Source organism: Salvelinus fontinalis, chromosome 30 (genome assembly GCF_029448725.1).
Source record: "Salvelinus fontinalis isolate EN_2023a chromosome 30, ASM2944872v1, whole genome shotgun sequence".
Lineage (NCBI taxonomy): Eukaryota > Metazoa > Chordata > Actinopteri > Salmoniformes > Salmonidae > Salvelinus > Salvelinus fontinalis.
In genome coordinates this window covers 21,986,595-21,998,599 of record NC_074694.1, presented here as the reverse complement: position 1 = coordinate 21,998,599, position 12,005 = coordinate 21,986,595, and the positions used below count along the sequence as shown (strand labels likewise).

General features: G+C 43.0%; 1 protein-coding gene across 1 annotated transcript in view; it reads right to left on the bottom strand.

The window, feature by feature from the left end:
* The window catches only part of lrpprc (leucine-rich pentatricopeptide repeat containing), a 70,752-nt gene extending 61,183 nt beyond the window's left edge, over window positions 1-9,569 (bottom strand). The window contains exons 1-9 of the mRNA XM_055890018.1: window positions 9,356-9,569; window positions 8,485-8,693; window positions 8,199-8,321; window positions 7,836-7,957; window positions 7,574-7,632; window positions 7,387-7,473; window positions 3,334-3,460; window positions 663-807; window positions 281-438 (exon numbers count right to left, since the gene is read on the bottom strand). Coding sequence (XP_055745993.1) covers window positions 281-438; window positions 663-807; window positions 3,334-3,460; window positions 7,387-7,473; window positions 7,574-7,632; window positions 7,836-7,957; window positions 8,199-8,321; window positions 8,485-8,693; window positions 9,356-9,567 — 1,242 coding nt within the window. The 5' untranslated portion in view covers window positions 9,568-9,569. The remainder of the gene's footprint in view (window positions 1-280; window positions 439-662; window positions 808-3,333; window positions 3,461-7,386; window positions 7,474-7,573; window positions 7,633-7,835; window positions 7,958-8,198; window positions 8,322-8,484; window positions 8,694-9,355) is intronic.
* Window positions 9,570-12,005: the final 2,436 nt, after the last annotated feature.

Here is a 12,005-nt window from a genome sequence, read left to right as displayed (position 1 = left end):
GTTGTTAAAGCTAATTTCCTGCAATTCTACACATTTGGCCATGGCTTACGCCTTGTTGTTATGCTATCTGAGTAACTCAAGCATTATAACAAAGATTTTCCCCGACTGTCTAGTTTTCATTTAGGTAATTGTTAGTTCTCAAAGTATATAGCTCCATTATCTTTTGCACATACTTTATATATGTTTGGAATTGTTTAAGTTTACTCTAAAAACGTTATACCATCACAAAATTGATTTAAACGTTGTTGTTTTTTTTGCAGTGGAAACACTAAAGCCTTACCTTGTCCATGTTGACACAGTGGCGCAGGAAGAAGTTGCCCAGGGTGGGGGATTCTCCACTCTGGGTCTCTTGCTGCAGGGTGGGGAAGGTCTTCAGAACGGTGAAGGCTGTGTCCTCCTGGCCCTGGGTGATCAGGCTCAGACACAAGTTCATAGCATCTACAGGGGAGAGAGGACAAGAGAGATGAGTTGACTCATCCAATTCATCAATATCATAATATTTGTTATCTCAACAACGCATAACCAGAATGTTCAGGGGTAGTTTCAGTCCCTACACCATCTAGTACAGGACACCTCAACAATAAAGTGTTAAACCTTCACTTGCAATGCAAGTTCCTGAAAAATCACTGTAAAAAGTGCTTGTCCTCCAGAGCTGATCATACCTGGTACATATCCTCTCTCGTGTCTCATACGCTCCACTATCTCTGGTACGTGCTGCTGATGGCCTGCCTTGGACAAGCTGAATACCACCTGCATCAGATCTCTGTCCATCAGACTGGTGTCTGTGTTCTCCACAGCCTCCAGAGTCTGGGGATGGGACACACGGGAGGGTCAGTTCACACTCACACACACCAGGGTTTCTGTTGACCGACAACATTTTAATTTACCGGACCCATATGCATTGTGTGTGTAATCTGATTAGGGTATCCACCCATGGTTCTCAGAATGACAAATCACAGTTAGAATATGGTAATTACCAGAATATGGTAATTAACAGAACATGCAAGTCGAGGATGAAACGATGTGCGGTCCTTCTTATTGAATTCTTATGTGCACTTTAAACATGTTAGACTGTCCACATGGACTTTTTCTCAGTCAACAAGATGAGTAATGAACAGCAAAATCACTAGCCTATGTCAATCTACTATAGTAGAACAGTCTAAGGTAATTATTCTATTGGTCAGCTTGTCAAGAAAGAAATAGCCTATTCCAAACAGCTTCTAGGACAGTTTTGGAAAGAGACACGTCTCATAATATATATTAATTGTTCAGGTTTCAAACAATTAAGTATATAGGTTTTTAAAATGAATACTGCCTCCAGCTCATTGCAAAGTGATGTGTGACGCACTGATTAAGCCTGCCTTCCATTGCCGTTTGATGCCGCGTTCAATACAAATGGGAGCTCGGAAATCTCAGTGTTCTTGTGTCCAAGAACACTGGGGGGGGGCTCCGACTGGGAAAAATCAATTTGAACGGCCATCCAACTCGAGAACTCGGGCCTCTTTCTATAGCTCTAACTTTCCGACAAAGATCACTGACGTCATGATTTGACCTAATATTTTTCAGAGTTCCCAGTTGTCCAGAAAGCCTAATTCTAAAATGGATTCAATCGTTTCTCCCCCCAAATCAATCTACACACAATGACAAAGCAAAAACTGAAATATCACATTTACATAAATATTTAGACCCTTTACTCAGTACTATGTTGAAGCACCTTTGGCAGTGATTACAGCCTCAAGTCTTCTTGGGTATGACGCTACAAGCTTGGCACACCTGTATTTGGGGAGTTTCTCACATTCTTCTCTGCAGATCCTCTCAAGCTGTCAGGTTGGATAGTGTCGCTGCACAGCTATTTTCAGGTCTCTCCAGAGATGTTTGATCAGGTTCAAGTCCGGGCTCTGGCTGAGCCACTCAAGGACATTCAGAGACTTGTCCCCAAGCCACTCCGTTGTCTTTGCTGTGTGCTTAGGGTCATTGTCCTGTTGGAAGGTGAACCTTCACCCCAATCTGAGGTCCTGAGCGCTTTGGAGCAGGTTCTCATCAAGGGTCTCTGTACTTTGCTCTGTTCATCTTTTCCTTGATGCTGACTAGTCTCCCAGTCCCTACCGCTTAAAAATATCCCCACAACATGATGCTGCCACCACACTTCACCAGGTTTCTTTCAGACGTGAAGAATGGCATTCAGGCCAAATAGTTCAATCTTGGTTTCATCAGACCAGAGAATCTTGTTTCTCATGGTCTGAGAGACTTTAGGTGCCTTTTGGAAAACTCTAAGCAGGCTGTCATGTGCCTTTTTACTGAGGAGTGGCTTCCGTCTGGGCACTCTACCATAAAGGCCTGATTGGTGGAGTGCTGCAGAGATGGTTGTCCTTCTGGAAGGTTCTCCCGTCTCCACAGAGGGACTCTGGAAAGCTGTCAGACTGACCATCGGGTTCTTGGTCACCTCCCTGACCAGGCCCCGATTGCTCAGTTTGGCCGGCGGCCAGCTCTAGGAAGAGTATTGATGGTTCCCAACTTCTTCCATTTAAGAATGATGGAGGCCACTGTGTTCTTGGGGACCTTCAATGCTGCAGAATTGTTTTGGTACCCTTACCCAGATATGTAATTATGGTATTTCTGTTATTTATTTTTAATACATTTGCAAAAAAAATGACCAAAAGCAGGTTTTGCTTTGTCATAATGGGGATTGATAAGATTTATATCAATTTTAGAATAAGGCTGCAAAGTAACAAAATGTGGAAACAGTCAAGGGGTATGAATACTTTCCTAATGCACTGTACATAATGAAAATACTCCACACACGGGACAATTTAATTCCACTAAATTATACAAATGAACCTATAGACCGCCGATAAGCATGATCAGTTAAATCTATTTCCATCAATGAATAGGCTGATCTTTGTCGGAAAGTCAGAGCTATAGAAAGAGGCCCGAGTTCTCGAGTTGGATGACCGTTCAAATTGATTTTTCCCAGTCGGAGCCCCCCCCCAGTGTTCTTGGACACAAGAACACTGCGATTTCCGAGCTCCCATTTGTATTGAACGCGGCATCAAACGGCAATGGAAGGCAGGCTTAATCAGTGCGTCACACATCACTTTGCAATGAGCTGGAGGCAGTATCCATTTTAAAAACCTATATACTTAATTTCGCTAAAATATTTTTTCTTCTCCCAGATAATTGGCAGGCTGCAATTTTCTTTAAATCGATTTTTTTTTTACACAAAAAGCCAGCCATTACTGGCTGATGGAAACCCTGACATACACACTACAAGGTGACATAGTGCACTTACCTACTAGATCTTATCCACTCACACAAACCCAATGGTCCACTCACCTGTTTGATCTTGTTCATATCTCCTTTCTCTGCATAGGCGTTGAGCAGTGCCACATATGTGTCAGGGCCCGGCTCGATGCCTGCCCCCTTCATGACTTGCAGGATGCTCTCTGAACTCTCCATGTCACTGTATGGGCACGAGACACACACAAGTCAACACAATAAGACTGATTCAGATTTGTAAACGTGACAATTTTGTTAATCACTAGTTATACTAGAGACATGAGGGGTGCCATAGTCTAGGGCAGTGGTGCTCAACAGGTTTTGCCTGGGGACCCAAATTTGACAATAACAATTGAGTCACGACCCAATATTATGGACTGTTGATGATTACATTTTGCAATGTATTGCAGCTGCATTCTTGGGCAGGCTTCACTTGCAAAATAGACTGTCTCACTGGCCTACTATTATGGTATTAAAGAAAGTAATTACACAGCCAAATTAACTTAGAAAACAAATTCAAGAGAATAAGCCATTTTAAATTAGGAGACCAGTTCAGGAGTGGGGTGTAATACATTACCAGACTCAGAACATGACATTAAAACCAGTCCAATAATGTTAATGAACAGTAACACATACCAGTTCAAATAGAAAAAACAACAATCATTAGGAATTCTTAATCATCAATTACCATGTGAATAGTTTCACAACCTTAAAGTATTTTTTTTTAAAGGTGTAAGTTTAACCAGTTCAATAACATGTAATATGGATCAGAATTAGTTAATAATAATTACCCTAGTGAACGATAACTCATTAACCTGTTTATGTATTGTGTGTGTGTGTGTGGCCTATCAGTGGGAAAGCTGGGGGTGTTTCTTCAGTTTGATAAGTTTATTGAAGTCTGGGGTGATGGTTGACAGGAAAACTCGGAGGTCATGGTGTCTGTCCAGTTTATTTCTGCTTTTAGTTGTTTTCAGCACGGCCATAGCAGAGAACACACTTTCACACAGATAGGTAGAACTGGAGCATGATTCTGATTGCATGGCAGGCGAGAGCAGGATACTCTCCCACTAAGCTGCACCAGAACTGTGCCAGTGTCATTTCCGGGATGCGCATGCTCAGTCCGCGATCAAATGACAGCTCCACCAGCTGATCCTCTTCATTGCTGGGCAATGTGACGCCTACCATCTCTACTCGAAAGGGGTCCCCGTATCCAGTCGTCGTCTCATGTTCTCCTTCGGGAAGTAGTCACAACATTTTCCCTGCAGCCTGACAAGATGCTGTTTAACGTTTTTTTCCCCCAGTGTGTCGCTGTGCGCTTTGTTGATCAGATTGTGGGCATTGGGAAACATGTCAATACTCCTGTTAGAAATATGATTTGCCCAAATGGTAAGTATCATCTTGAAGGCATCCACCTTGTCCCTCTGTTCAAATCAATTGCGCCCCCTCCCTTGCATTTGTAACAGATGTATAGTGTACTCTCCATGCGTTGTGTTTTCTAATAATAAATAACTTCGGCCAGTGGTCCCAGTTGAGCATAATTTATTTCTGTTGTTAAATGGGAAACAGCACGTTAGTTGTGCAGGGCTTAACAGTGTTGATGGCTGTTGATGACAAAATACCTTGCATCACATTTTCATACTGGGCGAACAAAATACAAAAATACAATACAAAATATAACATGTGTAAATACCTGTTGTTAAATGGGAAACAGCACGTTAGTTGTGCAGGGCTTAACAGTATCAATGTAACAGTATAACTTTACGGCGTCCCCTCGCCCCGACACGGGCGCGAACCAGGGACCCTCAGCACACATCAACAACGGTCGCCCACGAAGCATCGTTACCCATCGCTCCACAAAGGCCACGGCCCTTGCAGAGCAAGGGGAAACCCTACTTAAGTCTCAGAGCAAGTGACGTAACTGATTGAAATGCTACTAGCGCGTACCCGCTAACTAGCTAGCCATTTCACATCCGTTACACATTGACACATTGAGCGAATTCAAATTATCAAAAATATCTGCCAGGTGGGCAACCTATGTGAGCCATTCCTCACAATCAAAATGTTTGGGCAGAGATTACTTATTTCCCTAAATAAACACAGCAATCTCCGCTCGAAGCTCATAAAAGCAAGCCGGCACTTTACTCCTGGAAAGCCAGTGGACCTCTGCATGATAAAACACCTGCTGGTGCCCACTCCCCACAGAAGGCCTGGAAACACCTTTTCTTTTTGATATAGTTGACACACATCTTGGATAGTGTCGTGGAGCTCAGGCACCATGTCCTCCGCTGCCAATGCCTCCCTGTGTAGGAAGCAGTGGTTCCACGTTGCACTCTGTGCTTCCTCCAGGATCTGCTTTACTACTCCTAAGTGCTATCCCGTCATGGCAGCTGCCCTATCAGTGGTCACACCGACGCACCCATCCCAGACCAGTCCCACGGAGCCCAGGTGCATATCAATTGTGTTAAAGACAGCCTCTGCAGTGGTGGGCAAATCAGCACTAAAAAGGAACTGCTCCTCAAAGTTATTATCCCACACTTGTCTAACATAGACCATTAGAATTGCATGCTTTGCCACATCTGTGGATTCATCAAGCTGCAGTGTGTAATGGCCATTTTCACTGAAGCGCTCTGATGTCCTCAGACACGTCCTGGATTCTCCTCCTCATGGTGTCATTGGATAGGGGTATAGTTTTAAGTTTGTTGGCCGCTGACTCTTCCAAGATTTCAGTGAACATATCAATCGCAGCAGGGAGCATAAGATCCTCTGCGCTGGTGTGGGCTTTTTGGCACTCACCTTGTGGCCCAGCACATTGCTATTTTTTTTTTTTTTAAGTCAGCTGTCTTATCTTTGTGACTTGGATGCTTGGTGTCCAGATGCCTTTTCATTTTGGAGGGTTGAATTAGCTGACAGTCTGTCTTCTAAAACCATAATTGATGAAGTCGGGGTCGTATTTTCTCTTCTTGACAGGGACTGGGTTACCTGCCTTGTTGTTGACATTGGAAGCAGCAGTAGATGAAGAGGGAGCTGAATGTTTTAAAAACTTGTCCATTATTTTACTCTGACAGGTAACCTACATGAGTTAAATGACAGCTAACTATCCACATGTGCAATTCCTGCAGAACACATCTGCATAGTTAGCTGTCAATCAAACTAGCTGTCAGAAGATCTGTATTATCTGATTGGACGTGTCACATTTAAAACGAAATAATGTTGCAGAGTGACATTTTTATTGGATTAGTGTGTGTGTGTGTGTGTGCGCGTGTGTGTGTGTGTGTGTTGAGAAATCCGCCATTTCATTTGATCAGTGTGGGGGGGGGGGGGGGGGGGGGGGGGGGTCAGTGAGTGTGTGCAGCGATTAAACCCTCCAAGTCCGAACGTAGCTAGTCATTTCAACACTGCTGACGCGCTGCATGTGTAAAGTCAGCAACAAGAAGTGGTGCAGCGCACGCACACCAGTGTGTCGCGGTAACGTTGTGAAAGTCAGCATCAATATGCGGCGAGGCCGTATCCTTTCAATATAAAAGTTTCAGTGCGGCGATTGCCTTTCTAAATATTAATTACATTTTTTATATTCTTGCAAAAGTCCCATGACCCCTTAAAATCATCCTACGACCCCCATGGGGAGGGGTCGCGACCCACCAGTTGGGAATCCCTGGTCTAGGGTCTACACCAGAAGTTAATGGTTATCTGTAGCAGGAAGATGATCACATGTTGGCAGGCACTGATAAGGGTGGAGAGATGTGGATTAGTGAGGAAGGGGGTTTGAGGTAAGGTCATATGAAGGGAGAAGGAACAGTTTATTGCCCGTATCACTTAACTTCCTGCCTAGCAATAAAGATGTAATGTTTAGAGGAGAGACTACCCAAATTGGGGTATATACATACTATCACTGGTGGAACCATGTCTTTGTCTTATGCAGCTCTATTGACCCGATAGGTGAATAAACTTGGTTGGAGCTTTCATACTGTCTGTCAACTTCTTACTCTGATACAACCTAACAAGACCAAAACACTAAGAATTAGGCGGTAGGGGCACATTTATACTTATCATTGACATGCATTATAAATACATAACCTACAACACAAGCAAGGGTTCAAATATGACACTTACCCTGCACGTGCATGACCTGTCACTAAGGCGTTGAAAACAGCCTCTGTGATTGGCAGGTCCTTGCTCTTCATGAAACCCAGGATTGTACTGAAAGGGAGTGTGATGAGGACACAATAAACAGTCCATCACTTCACATTGCTCCGATATCAAGTCTCTGTCTTAATAAACTGGTAAAAGTCTGTCTTACCTGGCACCCTCAATGTCCCCATCATGGCAGTAGGCTGCAATCAGTCTCTGGAAGGTCACCTAAACAGGAGGAGAGCTGTCATCTCAAGCTTTCATCTATATCGAAGACCTTCATCTTAGCATGACGTAAGTGCTCAGTTACAATATACAAAGAAAGACAGCTAAAAAAGAAAAGCAAGAACAAAGTTCCAGTTCATTTTCCCCTGTAAAAGTCATAACAAAGAACATCAAGATAATAGATAAGATGCAGTGAATCTACTCACTCTGTTGGGCTGCACACCAGCTGCCTCCATCTTGGCCAAGAACTCTGTGGGGGAGAACTTGAACTCGTTCTGCAGGTATACCTTGAGCAGTGCGTTGTAATGACTGGCATCGTATGAGGCACCTTGACAGTAAAAAAGGAACATTTACTAATCACCAACATGACCACAAACTAGTCAGCCAATTAAATGTGTCATCTCAATACCCTATTTTTCTTCCTACAGCACTGTTAGTTTCAGTCGGACCTCCATCCACCCTCCATTTTCATTGTCCTCTGACCCTCCTACATCCACTGATAATTTCTTCCCAGTGCCCTGTCCCAACAATGCCCTCTGGGTTTGGGTTCTATGCCCGCAGCCTTATACCCAGCTCCTGTAGCTTGTCCCAGATTCGGTGCGCCAGCTCAGTGCGTTCCGCCAGGGGCATCTCAGGCAGTAGAGAGCCACAGCTCCGCAGGAGGAGCAGGGCCTGGTTGCCACTAGGGTAGCCTTGAGAAATCGAGAAAAAAATATAGAAGTACAAGCCATGTGTTAGTTGGAGGGGAAGCATGTCAAGGTGTAGAAGACTTTTTTTTTATCAAAAAAGCAGTGAGGTGCTAGTCTGAGGTTCTCAAAGGAAGGAGGAAAGTGGTCAAGGTGCTTAACTATTTACCTGTTCGGCAGATGTCGTGGAAGATGCGCAGCAGCAGGGTCTTGGTGATGCGTCCCGTCCTCCTCACTGAACTGTCAAGCTTTGCCAGGGCCCAGTCAAACTGCTGGGCCTGCTTAGATCGCACACCCAAACTGGACTCATCAGTGGGTAGCCCCCGCTGCTCTGTGACCATGGAGTAGTGACGTACCCCTGCATAGGGCCACGCACACCTAGCAGAGGGAAGACCAGGCAATGGGTTATACATGGTTTATGGCAATAGGCTATAAGGTTTACAGCAAAGATAAAGTTTTGGATCTCCCATTAAAGGCCACAGTGCCACAAGAATGACCTTGACCTGAGCACCCATGCTTCCTTACCTGATCCGAAAGGCACTCATCACCCTATACAGGCCTGTGGGCCTGAGTGTAGTCACCAACTCCTTCAAATTACATAATCGAACCCCTCCCGGGCTAGCTAACGTTATTTTAATGGAGCAAAAGATGCCGTCAAGCCCTCAGATTGTAGCCATCAGTTCTCTGTATATTTATTGTGCAGAATCAGGGTTACTAGTTTAAATACAATTAGTTAATAGTCGTCCCATACAACATAGATAGCTAGTTAACGTTACATGATTTTGTTATAATTAACTGTGAATTGAACGTCATTAGGACTTATGCAAGGAGGCCATATTTTTATTACATACTAGATTGTTGACTAAATAATACAGGCTAATACCAGTATATAACATACATACACACACATATCAAAACATTTGCTCTCATGATAACCGGTCATATTAATGTTTAAGTACATTACTATGACTGTCATTGAAGCTCAATGACAACCGTAGGGTACCAATCCAGCATGGACCGGCTAGCCAGCATTACGCTACCTGTGTACACTGTATGGGCCTGGGACGATTTGTCTTGAACAGACTCCGGAGCCTTTACCACCGATCGTTCCACTGTACAGTCGACTGAGCTGCGGTCCATTTCTGTTCGTCCCTGTTCTTTGAAGAAAGCCCGAAGGCGAACATTTCAGAAGTCGTGCAGATCTCAAGAGGGCTGCCATGTTTAACCTAAAGTGCGAGGAATGGAATGGCATCCGCACCACGTGACGGGTTCAAAGGCTAACGGTCGAGAACAAGAGATCAGTAGAGGGGTTTTGCTTATTGTCGAGTTATATTATTCCCCCAGTTTGAATCAACCTGAGAAGTGTTATAATTTTACATGATAGACATTTGTAAATGTACATATTATGACCATTAATTGCCAATTTTCTATCTTACATTGCATTGTCTGGATTTATTATACGGCAACACCCCCAACACTAAAGTTATTCTATTGATCCACCTCCGTTTCATTACATGAGGACAAGCACGAAGCGTCTTAGTCTGGTCATGAATGTATACTGAACAAAAAATATAAATCCAACATGCAACAATTTAAAGATTTTACTGAGTTACAGTTAATATAAGTTAATCAGTCGATTGAAATTAATAAATTAGGCCCCTATGGATTTCGCATGACTGGGAATACAGATATGCATCTGTTGATCACAGATAGTAAAAAAAAAAAAAAAAAAAAAAAGTAGGGATATAGATCAGAAAACCAGTCAGTCATTTGACCACCATTTTGTATCATGCAGCACAACGCATCTCCTTCGCATAGAGTTGTTGATTGTGGCATGTTGTCCCACTCATCTTCAGTGGCTGTGAGAAGTTAAAGGATATTAACGGGATCTGGAACACACGTCGATCCAGAGCATTCCCAAATGTTTTTATTTAACCAGGCAAGTCAGTTAAGAACGAATTATTATTTACAATGGCAGCCTACCTGGGAACAGTGGGTTAGCTGCCTTGTTCAGGGGCAGAACGACACATTTTTACCTAGTCAGCTCGGGGATTCAATCCAGCAACCTTTCAGTTACTGGCCCAACCACTCTAACCACCTGGCGCCCCAAACTTCCTCAATAGGTGACATGTCAGATGAGTATGCAGACCATGGCAGAACTGGGCAACATGGGCCTGTGCACTATCATGCTGAAGCATGAGGTGATGTGCCTCAGGAGCTTGTCACGGTATCTCTGCATTCAAATTGCCATTGATAAAATGCAATTGTGTTCGTTGTCCGTAGCTTATGTCTGCCCATAACCTCACCGCCACCTTGGGGCACTCTGTTCACAAAGTTGACATCAGCAAACTGCTCGCCCACACGATGCCATGAACGTGGTCTGCGGTTGGGAGGACGTTTAGACGTACTACCAAATTCTCTAAAATGACATTGGTTCATTTCTTGTATTGTAGAGAAATGAACATTCAATTATCTGACAACAGCGCTGGTGGACATTCCTGCAGTCAGCATGCCAATTGCACGGCCCTTCAAAACTTGAGACATCTGTGGCATTGTGTTGTGTGACAAAATTGCACATTTTAGAGTAGCCTTTTTTTGTCCCCAGCACAAGGTAGACCTGTGTAATGATCATGCTGTTTAATTAATCAGCTTCTTGGTATGCCACACTTATCAGGTGGATGGATTATCTTGGCAAAGGAGAAATGCTCCCTAACTGGGATAAAAACAAATGTGTGCACAAAATTGGAGAGAAATAAGCTTATTGTGCGTATGGAGCATTTCTGGGATCTTTTATTTCAGCTCATGAAACATGGGACCAACACTTTACATGTTGTGTTCATATTTTTGCTCGGTGAAAACTGGGAGTTTATACATAAGTGTATATGGAGTGTGTGACTCTCTTTGTTTTATAGCTAAAAGTATACTTGAAACACATTATAAATACACTTTTTTTTGTAAAGAAAATACAGGAATTCAAATACCATTTTAGTATACAGTATTTCTAAGGTATGAGAAATATACATAAAATATATATTTTATATATACTTAAGTAAATAAAAGGTGTCCCAATTTAGATCATTTTAATAATTGTAAATGTATTTAATATACTTCATGCTAATAAAATACAAATAAAATTGACATAAATACATTAAATGTAAAATATGTTACTGAAGTATGATTTTTTTCATCTGCTTGGGTGAGGTGGCAGAGTTCCATTTAGTCATGGCTCTATTTAATACTGTGTGTTTCCCAGCCTCTGTTCTGGACCTGGGGACTGTGAACAGATCTCTGGTTGCATGTCATGTGTGATACCGATAAGTGTCCGAACTGTGTGTCAAATGCTTGAACAGACAGTTCGGTACCTTCAACACCTCGCACCTCAACTTTGAGCCAGGAGAGATTGACATGCATGTCATAGGGCTACTTAATGTTAGATCCCTCACTTCAAAGGCAGTTATAGTCAATAAACTAATCACTGATCATAATCTTGATGTGATTGGCCTGACTGAAACATGGCTTAAGCCTGATGAATTTACTGTGTTAAATGAGGCCTCACCTCCTGGTTACACTAGTGACCATATCCCCTGTGCATCCCGCAAAGGCAGAGGTGTTGCTAACATTTACGATAGCAAATTTCAATTTACCAAAAAAAAAGACGTTTTTGTTTTTTGAGCTTCTAGTCATGAAATC